This window comes from Colletotrichum godetiae, assembly GCF_030913485.1.
Source record: "Colletotrichum godetiae strain CBS 193.32 chromosome Unknown BDP55scaffold_11, whole genome shotgun sequence".
Classification (NCBI taxonomy): Eukaryota; Fungi; Ascomycota; class Sordariomycetes; order Glomerellales; family Glomerellaceae; genus Colletotrichum; species Colletotrichum godetiae.
The window spans coordinates 376,815-394,528 of record NW_026851259.1 but is presented as its reverse complement, the minus strand read 5'-3'; the positions used below and the strand labels follow the sequence as shown (position 1 = coordinate 394,528).

General features: G+C 52.4%; 5 protein-coding genes across 5 annotated transcripts; 4 read left to right on the top strand and 1 right to left on the bottom strand.

Moving 5' to 3' along the window:
- Window positions 1-1,156: 1,156 nt before the first annotated feature.
- On the top strand, window positions 1,157-2,152 carry BDP55DRAFT_521850 (uncharacterized protein; the record flags this gene model as incomplete). Its single annotated transcript, XM_060567777.1, has 1 exon — window positions 1,157-2,152. A coding segment is annotated over one exon (996 nt), but the record flags the coding sequence as incomplete, so codon positions are not given.
- Window positions 2,153-3,203: 1,051 nt separating this feature from the next.
- On the top strand, window positions 3,204-5,448 carry BDP55DRAFT_656194 (uncharacterized protein). The gene has a single exon (XM_060574367.1). It carries the CDS (start codon window positions 3,272-3,274, stop codon window positions 5,225-5,227), a length of 1,956 nt encoding a protein of 651 aa, XP_060432216.1. The 5' UTR covers window positions 3,204-3,271; the 3' UTR covers window positions 5,228-5,448.
- A 22-nt stretch (window positions 5,449-5,470) lies between these two features.
- On the bottom strand, window positions 5,471-7,157 carry BDP55DRAFT_656193 (peroxisomal membrane anchor protein conserved region-domain-containing protein). The gene is made up of 2 exons (XM_060574366.1): window positions 6,714-7,157; window positions 5,471-6,638 (listed from the first exon to the last, which is right to left on the bottom strand). The coding sequence occupies exons 1-2, from the start codon at window positions 6,999-7,001 to the stop codon at window positions 5,763-5,765; spliced, it is 1,164 nt and encodes a 387-aa protein (XP_060432215.1). The 5' UTR covers window positions 7,002-7,157; the 3' UTR covers window positions 5,471-5,762.
- A 1,722-nt stretch (window positions 7,158-8,879) lies between these two features.
- Window positions 8,880-10,241, top strand: BDP55DRAFT_726415 (PAPA-1-like conserved region-domain-containing protein; the record flags this gene model as incomplete). The annotated part of the gene is made up of 3 exons (XM_060579145.1): window positions 8,880-9,771; window positions 9,835-9,953; window positions 10,002-10,241. 3 exons carry the CDS (start codon window positions 8,880-8,882, stop codon window positions 10,239-10,241), a joined length of 1,251 nt encoding a protein of 416 aa, XP_060432214.1.
- Window positions 10,242-12,540: 2,299 nt separating this feature from the next.
- On the top strand, window positions 12,541-15,401 carry BDP55DRAFT_656181 (uncharacterized protein). The gene is made up of 2 exons (XM_060574365.1): window positions 12,541-12,871; window positions 13,368-15,401. Exons 1-2 carry the CDS (start codon window positions 12,685-12,687, stop codon window positions 15,134-15,136), a joined length of 1,956 nt encoding a protein of 651 aa, XP_060432213.1. The 5' UTR covers window positions 12,541-12,684; the 3' UTR covers window positions 15,137-15,401.
- Window positions 15,402-17,714: the final 2,313 nt, after the last annotated feature.

Sequence of the window (17,714 nt, the reverse complement as noted above, 5' to 3'; positions counted from 1 at the left end):
TGACACAAAATTCCAGATTGCGGCGTCCAGGACACGAGCTTTGAGGCAATCTGAGCTTTGGTTACCACTGAGGTTCATAATCACAGGTAGCTTAGGTTCTACAAGTTGTCTAGGTAGATCAAGTGAGGTAGATTTTAAACAGTTTCCTTGCCAGTTGAGGTGATCATCTCTGAGTCGTCAATACTGGCAGGAGAGGTTCACATTTGCTTATCCGCACTCACCTTACCCAGCTATTGTATTAGTTGATCAGAGTACCGGTAGGTATCCGTGGAGAGCTTCCGTTGCTTTACAAATGTCGATTCTCAAGGGAGGATCCGATAAGGCATCCTAAGTAACTATAATATACATAGATGGTTGATGGAAAGTCGCTTCTTATCCGACTACCTACAGGACATCGCTTTATGCACGCTAAGACGCTACGCACTGCCTTCCGCCATCTTTGGATTGCATCAAGGTAAAGAAAGGTAGGTAGGTACCTTAGCACATGCTTAGGTAGTTGAAGAACTGTAAACACTGAAGGCACCCATCGCATCGTGGCACCTTCCCTGAACCGCCGCACGGACACTGTTGGCACTTCCCCAAAGGGACGACGGGATGCCCTCCACTCCGTACCTGCCCATGCTGCCAATGCCTGCATGTAAACGGTCTCCCACCGCCCTGGTGCATCTTCGATATTAAATCGTTACTTTTCGCGCCCAATTCAATGCCAGCAATCCAGTACATTCCTGATTTTACTTCAGTACAAAACTTCTACTTTTCCCGTCCCTCTCTACCTTCAAGGACTTGACTAGGTAACACTCTTCGATACCCGACGAGTAGGTATGTTCTCATTACCTCTCCCGAGGAACTCATCGCTTACTCTTCTCTAGTTCATATAATTACACCCAATTTCATGAACAAGAGCTCCATCCTGTTTGTTTTTGACCCTCGCCCGATAAGCACTACGCTTCGAGTATTAGACGTTCCTCTTTCTGCTCCAGTACAGCGTGCGGTCGCACTCACTAGGCCTGCTACCTGGCGTATCAACATTTGCATCGTCATCCGAGTGCATCAGCCTCTGGTGCATCGAATGCCTGTGGGAACAGCTCACAAATACAACCACGGGGTGTCCTTCCCGCGTGCCTTCTAACTATGCTCTCCAGAGTATAAGCGCGCCATGGACGTTTCCGGGCTTTTCGTCGCCGATGAAACGCAATCTGACGATGACAACATCTCCATCAACTCTACCCTCGCGTCCGAACATGATTCCGACGAGGAATGGCTTGTGGAGGGCATCCGCGCTCAGATTCGCGAAGGTGGAAGAGACAAATTCCTGGTAGAGTGGACCGGTTATCCCATTGAGGAGGCCACATGGGAGCCCAAGGAAAATGTGACGAATGAGCTACTCGGAGAATGGAAAGACACTCAGGCAAAGCAAGCTCGAGGAGAGGAGCAGCCGTTCGACATTGTCGCCTGGCAAGATAGCGTGATCAAGCGTCATGAGGACAAATACCAGCGGCATCACAAGCGTAACGCTGAACGGAAAAAGCGAGGTATTCAGCTTAGGCTGTGGGAGGGCGAAACCAAGGCGGATTACTATCTCAGCGACGAAGACGTAGAAGAGGATGAATACAACGCTGTGTTTCCTCCTCCAAAGGTTGTGGGTGGTCGCGAGGATGCGTTTCATCCTGACACTCAACCCTCCAAGATCCCACCAAAGCAGGAAGTTGCGGAGAAACCAACTACTCAGAAACGGGCTTCAGCGACAGAGAGACCAAAATCACCAACAAGAAAGGCACAATCCTCTTCAAGCCCTCGGCCACGCTTACAAACATCTTCAACGCAAGCAGCGGCGAACGGATATCAAGGCACAGCAAAGAAGAAGCCTTCGGCAAGCAGACCGGTCAATAATGCGACACTTAGCCGTTTGCCGGGTAGTGCGGCAGCAACTGCGCGGACCACTCATAAGGCGAAAAACACTGCTGTGAGCTCCAGAACGATGGTTAGATCACAGAACAGCGGAACGGGCATCAATGTCTTTGCGGCCGGCAAGCAATTAAAGCAGCGCCGTCAACTCGTACAGAACGTGGCCGACCCCACCAAAGATGCTCGTCTATTCTCAAATCATCGAATCAAGAGAAAGGTCGAGTTACAAGGTCGTGACAAAGCAGATGTGGCTCCCACGGCTGTCCCAACGAAGCTATTCAGCATTAGCCGCGGGCCTCCTTCTGGAACCACTATCAGTACAAACACCAGCACAAACATTGCTCCGAACACCAGTACCACCATCACCATCCCTCGGTCTGTACTTAAGCGCTCAGTCGATGATCTGTCGGCAAGGTCAGCCAGCGAGTCCAGTGTGACGGCGTCGGAGAGGGTGGGGGTGTCACACCCTCAAAACTTGGGTCAGTCCCAGACTGTTCAGCCAATGACCAAGAAAAGGAAGTCTGTTCAGTTTGCAGATGTTCCGCTTGTCGATGAGCCAGAAGAGATGGATATGGACTATCCGACTGTTCGGCCGAAAAGACTCAAGTCGCCCCCGATGCCTTCAGATCCGTCACAGCCTTCTCAACTTCCTACCAAGCCTCAGTCTATCCTTCGCAAGTTATCGATAACAGACTACAAGTCGAGAAGTACAGGCCAAAATTACGACAAAACTGTAGTCTTGGGTCCTAAGGGAAGCAAGGACATCGAAATGACGTTTGATAACGTTAGAGCCGACTCCGACGCATGGCATTCTCAATTCGTTGACGAGAAATTGCTCCATTTCGCCAGGAATTTCACTGCCAAGACTTTTGCCTCTCAAAGGGCAGTCGTTGTTGAAAGGGTGCTCTCAAATGGAAGCGTCAGGCCCAAGTCAAATGACGACCAAGTTGTTGTGGAGAGAGCAGCAGAGCGACTACGGTCAGGGTCGTTTGGGGTTGTATGCTTCTATGAAGACTTTCTCATCGTCATTTACCCAGCTCTGTGTGAAGAATGGAAGCAATCAATGCCTGAAGGCGAAGCCGACAGCCCGGCAAATATCTCCCTGAAATATGTCATCTTCAAGCCTCAGCCGGCTGCTAAGAAGCCTTTACCCGTCAGGCAGGTCATCATCTCAAAAATAGCTTCGCGGGTTGCCATCTTCCGCGATTTATTACGCCTCGATTACCACACGATCGTCCCCCCTGGCATCCGAAACGTACGCCACAACTTCTACCTGGCGTTTCCTCCATCTAGAATACTATTACTTGAGGCTGTGAGCGAGTGGCTTCGCTCGGAGAATCCCGAATGTAGGATATTCTCTACTAAAATGAATGGCGACTGGGCCGCTTTTACCAATGCGAAAATCGTTGCGCATGGAGTTATCATTGTTCACGAGGCAGCCGCCGATTCACTCCGGCGGTTCCCTGGTTTGCTCAAGCTGCTTTTGCACAAGAGTAGGGCAGCTTACGTCTTTTGGTGTATTGGAGAGTCACTTCAGCTGTCTCCCGCGTACCCATCCATTCGGTCAATGCATAACGAGACAGCAAAACCGGGCACATTTGAGTTGACGAGGTTTTTCCCCCACGGTACCGCAATTTTGGTCACGCCAAGTTTTCTGGTCTCTGAACCGCGCCGTGCCTTCCAACTCTTTCAGTGGTACAATAGAACCTATCAGAAGCCGAACAATAACCAAAAGATTGTGGCCGCGGCGAATATACGGGAGTATCTGCGTGATCTTTCGCACGAGCGGTCCGCCCGTCGGGACGAGTTGATGGCGGATGGTGACCTAACGCGCCGGTGGCCAACGTCGAAGCGTGAGGAGATAGCACGGGTTGCAGGATTGAGCAAAGAAGATTGCACAGCTCGATTTGAGACATGGGCGATAGTGGAGGGCCTCCAGCCGGCCATAGAGACAAGCATTGTGCCGGATGAGCAGCTTGAAGCCATTGTGTTTGCTGACGGATCTATCGATGCCAACGACGAGCAAAGCTTGGTGAATTGGTTCGGTTGTTGGTCCCAGACTCGTTTCGACCAGTTCCGCAAGTTCCATGTTTTAGGAACAGATGGCGATTCCGACAACAGCCACCTGATCGAAGACAGCGACATTCCCGTCTACCCGTTTGGGATTGGGCGTGATGTGGGTGCCGAGGCTCATGGTCCCTGTCAGACCACGTCAGGCTCCGACAATAACCTTGGACCAGAAAGCAGAGTTAGTAAACTCCTTGGAGGCTTGTCTGCCAACCACTTTAAGAGCAAGTTGAAGTCAATCGCCAGCCGCCGTGAACGTCCGAGAGCGTGCCCTTTTGGGAAGCTCTTCGGCTTTGCCGTCTCCTATTACGAAGACGTTGCGAACACGGCTGACTCTTATGGAGACTTCCATCGCGACTTCTCAACTTTCGACAAGTGGATGGAGTGGCCCTGGCCGTTCTTCTCAGTCCATCAGGAGGGTTTTAAGCCACCGGCGGCCTCCTATCATCTGCCGCCGACGTTCAATACCTACTTCGCCTTTTTCCACACCCCCGAAGAAGACCATTCAAGGAAGCCGCCACCGCGCTATCCATGGCTTGCGATTTGGCGGGTTCGTGAACCTTATAACAAATGGATGGGAACCGAGCTTATTATTTGGGACGTTGCGGCCAAAAATCGATATTCCGCCGCGAACGAGATCTACGAGTCTCAACTCCTGAAGGCGCAGCAGCACCTCATACAGATGGTACGAGAACGATCTGAAGCCAAACATCGGGGCCTTCCTCTGCTGGAGGTCTGGCAAGGTGGATTCGAAACAGAGCCTTCAGAGTATACATTGCCAGTCGACGTCACCGTCCATAACTTGGACGTGATGATGTCAGACTGCAAGCTATATCTTCCAGCGATTGACACTCTTCTGCTCCGCAGGGGTTTCCGCAAGATTAATCCCGGCGACGCGCCCATTCGGCAAGAGCGTCATCCCGCAGACTCTCCAATGGACATTGACATGGTTGGCGGCCATCGTAATCATGGCGGCGAGAGCAAGATTATTTTTTACCCGCCCGGGGGAAATCTGACGGGGCAGAGCAGATGTGAGAATTTTTTCTACACTTGGGTGGTGAGCCTTGACAGAAGAAATCCTCGTTCCGCGTGGCCTTACACGTTCAGACCGACCACGGAGTGGTATCAGCAGCAGGTTGCCGAGAACAGGCATTTCGAGCACCTCAACGTTGCCTCCTGGGAGCGGGTGTTTGAACTTATACGCATCCTAACCCCGAAGAGCAAGACGGAGTCACGAGAGAGCGACAAAAAGTGAGCAAACGTGGTGTAGTGCAGATGGAATAAGCCGTACGATTGCGAAATGGAGGAGACACACTTCGGTGTATCATTACCCGAGGCCTGAGGAAAAGAGCTTCTGGATTTGAAGGACGTTGTGTGATCAATGTATTGTAATAGGCCTGAGACGGAAAGGATACGCCAGGAATTAGAGTCTGCGTATAACAAGGATCATATAGGGAACTAGAAACTTCCAACCCTTTCTGCAGATGACAACTTCAATGTGTAATTATGCATGTACTGAAAGTGAACCAGGTATGTGACGCTGTATTCTCTTCATACAGGCAAAGGCGTCGACAGAATACACCGCCATATTGACAGATTTTGCCATAGTGACTAGTTTCTAGCACCGACGTGTCCAGCAATAGTAAACAAAGTCGTCAGTTCCATTATAATAAACCTTTCACTGATATGATACAAATTCCTAATCCTCATAAAAGCCCTCCAGTTCAGTGTCTGCCAACGCAACCTTTGACAAAAGATCCGTTTCTATTTACCAAGGGCCAAAAGAAAATTCACCTCGCAGAAGCAGGGAAATTCCTCGTGCTAAGCAATACCCCCTTGACCCTCCGAATGTTATCCCTCGCCTTCTTGATCTCGTCCTCAGGCTCGTTCTTGCGCGGGCCGCCGTACAGCGCGTAGCTGCTGCCGCCGGCGTAGTCCGACGGGCTCGGGTACGCCAGCTGCACGAGGTCGTCTTTGAGCACGTCCATCTTTGCCTTTAGGTCCGCCACATCGTCGGCGTCGCCTACGACTGTGGTCTTTAGCCAGGCGGCTTGATTTTTGAACCAGGTTAGCTTGTCGGCCTGTCTGTCTGTCGCGGACTTGTCCTTGTCGCTGCTGTTGGCGTTGTTGTTGGTCTCTCCCCAGGTTGTTAGAGAGGGTGTAGAGGGGATCGATGTCTGCGTGCCAATGTCGCGGTGGAACATCTCGGTCGGGTCGTCGGCGCTGCTTGCGTCGTCGTCTGGTATGTCCTTGTTCTCTATTGCTGACGCAGGTTTCTTGGGGGCGGGGATCTCGGAGACGGTGCCCTCGAGCTTCTCGATTATCTTGGCCAGGTTCTGGGAGGTTGTCTCGTGGAGGTCGTAGCGGGCTTCGGTAAGGTTCTCAACCATGGGTTGGACGAGGTACTTGCTCGTGCCGTAGAGGAGCGTGGAGATGCCGGCGAAGGCGTAGAGGGTGTTGAGGATGCCGTTTGCGGTGACGAGCGGCGGGGGGCGGGTTGGTTTTGTGAGGAATTCGGGGTAGGTTATCACGGGGGGCTGGTCTGTTTGGCGGGGGAGGGAGATTTCGGTTTGCGATGGTGGTGAGGGTGAGGGTGTCTGTGATGGTGTTGGTGATGTTGTCGTTAATTGACTTGAGCTTGGCGGTGCCTGTTCTGATTGAGTGGTCTTCATTATGTTGTCAGTTATGCGCTCTCTTGAAGTCAAGGCAACCTGAAGGCCAAGAACATCCCGAAAGCATACCTCTTGCGCCGGCTCAGATGCCGAGCTACCTAATAACTGCTCTATATCCTCTGGCGAGATACCCTTTGTCTTCAGAAAAGTCTCCTTTGCCGCCCTCGGTGCGTCCTTGATCTCTTCATCCTGCAGGAACTTGCGGGCGACCTCGAGACTGTCCTCGCGGGAGGGAACATCGTCTTGCTTCGCATCCTGCGAGGTGGTGGTCTCCGGCTCGAGTTCGGGTTCTTTCTTTTGGTCGCGCTGCCATGACGGGATGCCGGGCGTGCTGCCGCTATCGTCGGAGTCGCTCATGGTCAAGACAGCTTGCGCCCCTGTTGCAGTAGGAAGTTCTGCAACGGAGTATATGTGAGAGCTGTCGAGGTTGGCGCAAATGTTGAATCGCGAATCAGCCGGGTGCTGGTCCGGAGAGCGGGTTGTTGATGGGGTCGGCGGTTCGGCACCTATGACCACATGCCTCGGCTGGGGAAGCGGGAAACGGAAGAGGCTGGACGTTCTTTACGGCGGTCACTGTTCCAACCCATAACGGCCAGGCTACTCGCTGCTCTGGGTCCTTCAGTCCTACACGGTGGAACGTCCAATGCACGGTGCCCATGGCGACCACACCCCCCCCCCCCAAAACGGGGGCTTCCGTTTTCGACATCCGGCGCGCTTCAGCGGACTTCAGTGCTCTGGGCTGCAAAGGTGAAAGGCTGAACTCAAGGTGAGTAGGAAACTGGACCAGCACAAGCATTCTCATTGAGAGTCCGTCTCAACTATAGCAATCGTTATCCATCTCTCGCCAGCCTCGAAATTCCCTCAGGGTACACTCTGTACCAGGTTCACTCCTGTTTCAAGCCAACAAAGGCTCTCAATCGGGATCATCCGATTCGCTCTGCCGCGTGGTCACCGACGATCTCCAACTCGTCCCTTCAACTGGGCCGCCTTCACCGATACACCTCACCGCGCGACCAAGGATCAAGGTGAGCTCGCACCGGGCCAATTGCTCAGTATTGGCATCAGATGAGCAGGAAACAGTCGGAGTGGACTCGCTAAAGTAAAGGGGATAGGAACGAAATCTCACGCGCCAGGGGGTGAGAGACCAAGCAGTCACACGAAAGAGACGCAGAGAGAAAGAAGCGACAGCTGCAATACACGCGCAAGAGGCGACGAGATCCAATCGATCCCAAAAGTCTCAGTTCCCGTTTCCAGGGGGTTCACCTTTTTTTTTCTGCCTTCTGCGGCTTGGCTTAGCCACAGCCACCAAACCGTACCAGACTTCCCAGCAAGGTTGCTGTGTGTGCCTGGTTATCCAGTTGTGAGGGCGATAGGCCACCAAAAAGGCGATTATCCATCCCACTTGCCGTCCGCCTGTTTGCGCGCGCATCTTGCTTGCTGCGGTTAAGCGTCGTTTATCCTCAACAAGGTATCAATCAATCGGTAAGCTCGAAATCCCATCGCAGATGCGACCTATTCCTTTTTCTTTTTTTTTAGCTTTTTCTCGTCACTCCGTCACATCTTCGCGCTGCACCTCCATCATCATCAACCTTCTCTCCTCCTTCAATCACAATATCAACATCGCCGGATTGCCGTGCCAAGTCAAGTGAGGCAAGCGGCAACGACATCGATACGCAAACCAACATCTCTGAGGAGAAAGAGAGACCGTGTTGACCGGTGTTGTGCACACGTCACGACACCGATCTGGTTCCACGAGATAGTCCCGTTGGAAAGTGGCCGTGTCGAGACGAGAGGTGGTTTAAGAAGAAACCAGAAAAGCCGCCCGCGCGCGCGCGTGTGTGTGTGTGTGTGCGATTCATTAAGAAAAGAAGGCGTTGAAACCTACCTGGGCTAAAGTTGCATCTCGGCCAACTACATTTATCGCCTTACCTCATCTTCCGTATCAAGGGATCAGATTCCCTAGCAGCAGTGCCACCTCACCCCTTCCCCTTCCCCTTCCCCGTCCTTGTCTGGACCGGCCCCCCGAGCTTACCTTAATTCAACCTCCCGCGTCCAATCTTGGATAAAAAACTCCCCCACCATCATCCCGAAACCACTCTAAACCTTTTCACCCCGAGATATCCCATCTTCATTCCGTACATAAACCGCTCATACGTGGCGTAATCCTCTCGCGCGTCATTGTTCTTCTGCCAAGACCACCCACGAGAGATATATCGCCTTCACGTATACGCAGACATGGCTTCGCGACCACGCCGCTCGGCGGCCAAGAAGGCGCAAGAACAAATTACTGACTGGGCCGATAGCGAGCGAACAAGCAGCATGTCTACCCGTGCTCGCCGCTCAGATGGCCGGACCTCAGGCGTGTCCCGCGGCCCGCCTTCGTCACCAGGAAGTGAGCACCTGAACCTCACTGTCAAGGTACCCGCGAACAAGCTTCGCGAGGCCACTAGCAGGGGACGGAACTCGACGGGGAACAGTATTTCGGTCAACAGCGAGGTCGTTGCCGGCAGACGCAACCGTGGCCCGAAAAAGAGCTACGTCGTAGAATCCGATAGCGACGAGGAGGAGGAAGACGAAGACGAGGAGATGGAGGAGCCTGACGCCGATGGTGATGACGACATGGAAGTCGACGCCGAGGGCGAGGAGGAAGATGCCGATGGCGACATCGACATGGACACCCCTGCGGCCCCCACCATCAAGATCTCCTTGCCCAAGGCTGGAAAGGTCACTCCTAGACGGCCAGCGGCGGCGAGAGTGATTGAAGACGATGACGATGACGAGGAGGAGCTCAGCGAGATTGAAGTTAGTGACCCTGAGAACACAATGAACATGAGCATCGACGTTGGGGGCGCCGGCGACGACGATGATGAGGACGACGATGACGAGGAAGACGAGGAAGACGATGCCGAAGGTGAAGAGGAAGATGCCGAAGGCGAAGAAGAAGACGCCGAGGGCGAGGAGGAAGAGGAGATCGAAGTCGCGGACGAGACTGTGGGAGCGGGTGCCGAAGGCGAGCTCGACAGCGATCTAGGCAGTCGCGAGGGCACACCCGACTTGACTAAGATGACGAGGAGACAGCGGGCTCGCTTCGAGGACGAGCCTCAGCAGTATATGAAACTCTCGGACGGTAAGGCCACACTCGTTATAAGAAGTTTTAACGACAGCAGACACTGACATGGAATCACAACAGAGGTCCAAGCAAAGAAGGTCTTCACTGCGGAAGAGTTATCGATGAGAAGGGCAGAAATGGCACGTCGACGACGCAATCTGTCTGACAAGCGTAATGAAGAAGTCAAGGCAAGTATATTTGTAGATGTCCAGCCATTTGCAGGGCATATGCTAACTGTCAGGCTACAGATGGAAACCATCAACAAGCTTTTGAAGAAACAGGCGCCCAAGACCAAGGGCAAAGGCGCCAACGGCGAGGACACGCCCGGCGGCGAGTCATCAAAGCCCGACGTCGCGTTCGTCCGCTGGGTCAACTCCAAGAAGGGCAGCATCATTGCTGTGCCTGAGGAGATTATCGGAGGACCAGCTGGCAAGGTATTTGTGCCTGGAGGTCTGAAGTCTGGCAAGATGGTTGAGGAAGTCGCATAGAGAGAAGACCGATGCCTACCCCTTTCTTGCCACTTGGCTGTTCCGTTTTTCTTCGGGGCATATCACAAGTTGTATACAAGTTACGGGAACACCTGAAACGCAGATGGGAGTTACCTCCGTAGGTCAAAAGACGTCGTTGAGGGGGGGTGGACGGCGCTGGGGCGAAAATTGGCATCATTTCACAGTACACGTATTCAGGAGTAGCTGATAACCAAAGGACGGATCTAGACTTTTTTTTATTTCATGGCATACGTCGCCTGCATTTACTTGCTGTAGCTTAATCCCCAAACATATGTGACTTGAAATTTCTGTGATGAAAATCAGCTCACTAGTTGCAAATCACGAAGTTCCGAGAATTGAGCCTCGGAGCTGGCCGTCCTGTCGTCAATTCAGCGCTCAACACCTGAGCGGTCCGGCTGTGGGGTGATGCGACAGCGACGATCCTTACCTTTCCACACGATAGAGCATAAGTTCTCGCTTATGTAATCGAATCGGTGGGAGATCCTTGCAGATGCGAGAAGGCGTCAGTCATGTGGTGTCTCTCCCCCGCCTCAGACCTTGCCTGAAAGAGTTGAAGCAATTGCAGTTGCTAAGGTACTCCGCATTTTCTCCTCTGAGCGGGCGCGTCTGCCATGAACGAAGTGCTATCTCGCAGTACCTAGGGTGCCTGGTAGAGATTCTAGACCGAGGTTTGGTAGAAAATACACTGGTGAAAAACCTCGAGGCTACATAGGTAAGCACCGAGCCAGCCAGATCGAGGCCAAGTATGGTAGCGATCTTGGACAAAGCTTGGGTAGGTAGCTTGCTTTTTTTCTCTCTCTGCTTGGCCCGATAACGGGCCATACCGGTTGCACGATACCTGCTTCGGGGTGTTAGTTGGATTCCCATCCCCGAGATTTACTGCCGATATGTGCGAGTGGTGCGATGCCCATACGAAAAGGTGCGCGCACGATGAAGCGGGTCGGGGGGAAGAAAATATGGGGTTTGTGATTGACCGTCGAACGGTGTGCTGTTGAATGATTCTGATGGATTGGAAGTGTTCAACGTCATGATCCATGGTGTGGTTCACTGTCGGTTGGAGTTGAACTCTGTTTCTTCCTGTCAGCAAGCTTACATCCCCTACAGTAGTATCTACCTCGGTAAATTGCTCTTGTACTGAATCCAATTCAGACTGATGAGGTGGTGGTGGTTGACTGCAGCTCTCCGCGTCCGGGGAGGTTCACGTTCCTCTCTTGGTCCAGGGAGCCAACCACACCCCGGATCTGCACCTGCAAGAAGCCGGGACGGGGGTTCGGTTGAGACCTATTACAGGCTACACCAGGAGTCTTACCTTATTGGCCAGTATTCGGTGAACAGGAGCGACAACAGCGAACCAAATTTGGTAGCAAACTCTGGAAGATTGGGAGGTTCAGCAAGCCGCAGGCAAGCTACCAGAGAGATTGAGCAAGCAAGCAAACTGCTGCAGCTCGCCAGAAGCTGCTGGGCATGGTCCCCTCCTGTTGTCGTGCCAAGCCAATGACAGTTTCCTAGCTCGGAGGACCCTCTTTCTCGGACTCTAGGTAGTCGTGGTAGTGTACTTCGGAGAGAGAGAGGTGCGAGGGAAATGGACGCGATACCGACAGGGCGAAAAAGCCAGGCTTGCTAGACGTGCCAGGCTGGGACAGCTGACTGTCAAGATTTTACCAAGTGGCAAAGACATCTTCTTCTGTGAGGTGAAAGGTGAGTTCGGATCCGATGTCGATGGCGATGTTACTCTGAGAGGGCAAACTTTTGGCAGAGCCATGTCGCGTGGACAGTCACACCAAAGATCCTGTTGCCCGTCTCCCCACTTTCCTGGCCTTCGTAAGCGCAAGGCCGACCTTGTGAATGAGTTCGCCTGTTGTACCTTCATCCGTACTACGTAGAGGCAGGCCAAGCACCCTACCTTACCAAATTTGCCGATTCAAGTTGACTTTGCGCGATATTAGATAGTTCAAGGCAAGTACACCTGGATGTGGCACTTGTTGACAGGCACAAGCTCAGGCCCAAGGGCAAGTGCAACTGTGCGACTGCCAAACGCTGTGGGCACATCCCGACTGAGGTGGTGACATTGGAATCTGTACTTTTGAAGCTTACTCCGTGAGGTACCTTAGGTAGGTACTCCGTACTCCGTAGGAGGGTTGGTGGATGGGTGATGGATCCTTGCCCACCTTTTCTTAACCTTTGGGAAGGAGGGAAAAACTGGCCCTGGCGGGTGCTTTCCCCCAACTAGCGCAAGACGCAAGAAATAGAGTCAGAATTGCCTTTCGCTTCCTTTCTGAGTTTTTTGCTTTGCCCGAACGAACTTCATGCCTTGTTGGACCCTGGACCGCCCTGTTCAGTCCCTTCCCCTCGTCTCGTACACGTGTACGGAGTAATAGTAGGAGTACGAATAGTCCTGGTCGATTCCGCTCTTTCATAAACCATGGCGTTACCTTCTTCGCACCCTGAGGCGCCGTCCACTGCTACATCCATGCCCGGCCAACAAGATCATCACCCTACAGCTGCATCTAAATCTGCGTCTGCTTCTGATTCTACTACTGCTACTGCTGCTGCTTCTGCCTCTGCTCTCCGCGGCGACGAGGTCACCGCTCCTCCTTCATCAGATCAAGGTGAGTGAACCGAGACACAGGACGCTAAACCGAGATGGTCCTGGTAACCTTCTGCCTCCTCTCCTTGACCTTCTCTTTCACACGCGCTACACGCACTACAGGCATCAAGTCCGACTGCCTGGTGTAGCCTGGCCCTCTCTTCACCTCTCCATCCTCCACCTTTTTTTTTATATCTAGGTATTCCCATGCGCCTCTCCCCCCAAGTTGCCCCAACACAGACAGAAGTGGAATAGACATAGCAAGGTTCTGGACCGTCTTGGCTTGCCCGCCGGACACTTGACCCCAATAATACCTACCTGTTCATACCTACACGATGCCAAAGAGTGGCACGCACTACCTTTCCTCACACTCCTCCTTCCTTTAACCCCCGTTTTCATTCTGTTCACAACACCCTGGATGCGGTGCATGTTGCATGACTTATGAGTGTCGTGTTGCACAAAACCAAAACAGCGTACAGGCCATATACATGACAGGATTGATATAACTGACAGTCCAGCCCCCTTGGAAACCAACATCAGGCCATCCGCGGCCGCGACCATCACCCCAGTCCCAGCTGCTCCAGTCCCAGATCCAGACGTCGGCGCGCCCCAGCTCCATCACCCTCGCCCTCACCCGCACCACCAGCCCACCCCGCACGCGACTGCAACGGAGACGGCTGCCGCTGCCGCTGCGACGCCAGCATTAGCAGTTACTGCTACTGCTACTACGCCCACGGCAACCCTGCCCGGAGCTTCACTTGCCCATCATATAAAGCGGACGGCACCCGATCCCTCTTCCCTCGATTCGCCTCCCATGTCTCCTGCCTCTCCTTCGTCGTCAGCTGCGCCGTCGGCCAACCCCCCGTCAAAGCCAAACCCACACTCTTCCCCTTCAAACTCCAAGATGCTCTTTTCAGACATGTACAAGTCTCCACGCTCACCGCTGGCCAAGTTCCGCCTGTCCATGTCACAGCAGCCTCTGGCCTTGGACTTGCCCGATTACGACCCTGATTTGCTTAGCAAGGATAAAGAGAAGCAAAAGGCAGCTGTCAAGAAGTACTTAACCGCCAAGATTCGCAACGATTGGGAATTTGTCTGGCCACCAGTCGTACCCCCGCCCCAGAACGGCGATGCTACACCCGATGTTAGTGCAACACCCGAACAAGACGTCGCCGAGAAACCGCAGCAAGAAACCTCTGAACCAAAGATCGAAACTACGGCGACCTCGAATGATGAAGCCATCGACACAATAGACAGCGAAGAAGAAGAAGACGACGACGAAGAGGAAGATAGCGACGCTGAATCCGTCTACAGCACCGTCTCAGAAGACGCGGCGCGTTTCAAGCCTCGCCTAGAGTGGGTGTCTGACCTGTCCGACGAAGATCCTCCCCTATCTCTCTCTCCATTCCGTTTCGACAGCCCCGATGCAATCGGCGCGACAGTCAAGGCGTCTATAGCAGACAAGCGTGCGCGGAGAAGGCGAGCCCTGCGCGAGGAGATGGAATGGAATGAAGGGTTGGCTTGCTTCGAGGCAAGGCGCAATGCCTGGACAGGCGCAAGAACGGTGCGCGTTCGCACCAAGCCCGTCTCTCCTACGCAAACGTTCTCCCCCCTCTCACCACGTCGCCTCTTCTTCCGCTCTTCGTTCTCCCATCCTCAACCTGCTCCCGCCTCACCAGCCTCGCCTGCACACTCTCTGCAGCAACGAGTGAGCAACGAAGCCTCAGCCGCTGTATCAGACGGCTCTGAGCTCTCGAAAGACCCGTCCAAGGAACTTACCGCAATTAAGTCCAAGGAATCTCAAAAGTCGACGGCATCTCCCACGTCAACGACATACCCCGTCGAGACACTCATACCTGTCCCAGCACCACTGCTCCCACCGGGTAACCCAATGCGCGCGTCTATCACTCCCTCCGTATACATCTCTCTATACGAGAAGGTTATTGTGCACGCACTGACACCCTCATGTCCCGTCAACTTGTCAGACATGATTCGGGCGTGTGTGGTTGGCTGGAAGAGGGACGGCGAGTGGCCACCGAAGCCCTCGGCCGCAGAGCCTGGTATTGTGGCCGTACGACGGCGGAAGAAGTCAGTGGCGGACGGGCAGGGCCCGAATCCCACTCGGAGGATGAGCTTCGGCTTTTTGGGTAGAGGAGAGAAGGCAGCCGAGGCTCAGGACGACGGCACCGGGAAAGGTATTAGGAAGAGCCTTCAAAGAGTGCTGGGTCTTGGGCATCACCATACTGCCTCCACTGGCTCCGCTAACGGGGGTAACAACGGCGCATAAAGGGGAAAGACATTGCCATTGTTCAGGCTTCTTCACGAAGGATGATGATTATGATGAAAGGAGATTTAATATGGATGATCTTGCCCTTGGGTATTAGGCATCTCAGAGGCATGGCGAGAAAAGGGCTTGATTTATGGAGGTTCCATGGCTTGGTGACTGCATGGGACGGGAAAATTGTTCTTGCGACAGATACCCAAACAATTCAGTAGTAGGAAAGTCAGTGGCAGCGTGCCACACTAATGAACACGGTTCTTTTGGTGCATCATAAATTTTCTCTATTGCTACTCATGACTGACAATCATGGACCAAAGTCAAGGCGCTGGAAGGTGTACTGGGTGCCCATGTCCAAACTCCCTTGATTACTACAGTTTTATGTTGTCGAGCATTGTTTACTTGTTGGAAGCAAGAAGGTGTTTGACACGGAAGGAGATACCAGCTCTAGAGGAAACCCCATTAGAAGAGGCGACCCTGAAAACCGAACACGGGTTCTTGTTCGACGACTCGGAGAAACCTCACTGAGCATTGCCGGGTTCTGTGCAGCGGTCTTTGCTTCCAAGTAAACACTCCTGGGTATTCAAAAGCTAATGTCATCGGCGGTCTGCATTTATATGTTTATATCTGGAGAAAGATAGAGAAGATCGACGTTTATCAGTTTCATCGTCCTGTGGGAACAGTTGTGCGTACTTACCTGCGTGGCATGGAAATTGCATTATTCGATATGATCCTACGAATGGTAACTTCAGTGCTGCTACTTTGCTTCGTAAGGAGCAAACAATGTAATAAGGCTTATTACCTCTTTACCGGAGCTAAGCATGTGCTTCTTGGAGTAGATCCTGCCAGGCGAGAACTCAAATCTGCGATCAATTTGGCTTCCACTAGCTATTGCCTCTGCTTACCTAGTTTGTCGAAGCTCTCATATCGGAATATGCGATAGCTTCATGGGTGGGCGGCACTCTTCAACCACAATCTCCCCAGCCTTGTGTTGTAAGGTATCCTCTTCATGTCCTAGGGAGAATGAAGACGACAAGGACAAAGGACTTCCGGAGCATTGTATACATCCATAGTCTCATTCCCAAATGGCCAGCCGAGGCCCTCCAAGTCAGTTTCTTTACCTGAATTCTATCATCTAGTATGTCGTGTCTTTCGCTCTTTCAGTCCGGAACGCTCCCTCCAAGACTATAAACAAGACTAATTCTAAGCTGTGAGTGCATTGTAAGTGAGCTTCTCAAATAAACTTCACCTACACCGTACTAGTCATTCACCCTTCATCTAAGGCACGCAAAATTAATTGAGCAAGTGTCACTTCAGACATCCCAACACTAACAAAGAACAAGAAAGAACGAACCTCCCTTCGACATCACCATCAATCACGTGAGCAAAGACACTCGCCCAATATAGAAAGCGGACCGCCAAACCCCTGAATGTAACCACGCCGGCGTCTTTGTGGTCCATGTTGGCTAGAGTGCTATACTGAATGAAAAGGAGATTTAATTGAGCGCAAGAAGACCGAGGCAAGACTGACCCATTCAAAGGAGCCAAGGCAAATGTAACAGAGATCTATTTTTTCCCCCAAACACCATCGCAAAGGTTTTTCTCCTCTCTATCTGGTTCGCCCGAGTGGATCCGACGTCTCCGTTCACGACTACGTTCGAAGAAAGAGTTAATGATAAACGAGGCTCGCTCGAGTGGGTGCGATATATACGTTGGCGAGTACGTTCGGAACAAGATATGACTATAGATGAAAACTGGCAGTAGATGATTAGTAAGACTTAGTAAGGAGACTACGGACAATAGATCATCATGATCAGAGCACCGCTGGTCATCAGGGACGATCAAAAGCATGTGCCTGCGTCCCTTCAAGTCCCGCTTTGCCAGGACTGACGATGGCAAAGTTGACCGGCTCACCATTTACTGCCTATAGAGACCCATTATATATAATGACAACGACTCTCATCCCTGCGAGAAGACTGTCAGATCTCCTCACATCTGCCATCCGTATGGCTAGCCCCTAGTCTCTTGTCAAGGGCGACGAGGCTCATTTGTTCGTCGTCGGCGTTGATCGCTAACCATCTGTGACCCCCATATCACCTAGAAAATATACCAGTACTCTTCGCTTCCCCTGTCCAGGAAGGCTTCAGGTATCATGGGTAATGCCCTCACCGTTGTCGGGGATGATGAAGTATCGGTCCATCGTAGGCATCGTCACAGATGAACCTACGACTTCTCAAAGCTTCCTGAATTAAGCCTGGGGAGAGTAACTGGGGTGGCTTGTCTTTGCTCCCTTGGATGTTTCTTACTAGCATCCAACCTTAGTGAACGAAGTCGACCTAGCAAGCTCCCCTGCTTTGGGATTCCTCCTGTTCATGGCTATTACGTTGTCCTATCTAATGCTTTATCAAGAGTGGAAATGTGACATTACGGCAGCTACGAAGTCCGGCTATCTAGAAAACCTACCCTATGCTTAAGAAACCTGGTTCATGTACCAAGCAAACTAGAATACATAATTATCAATCCAGCACCTTACGTATTAGAGGTTTCCCTATGGCCGTAGCTACTTAGACCTTAACAGTTGCCCTTA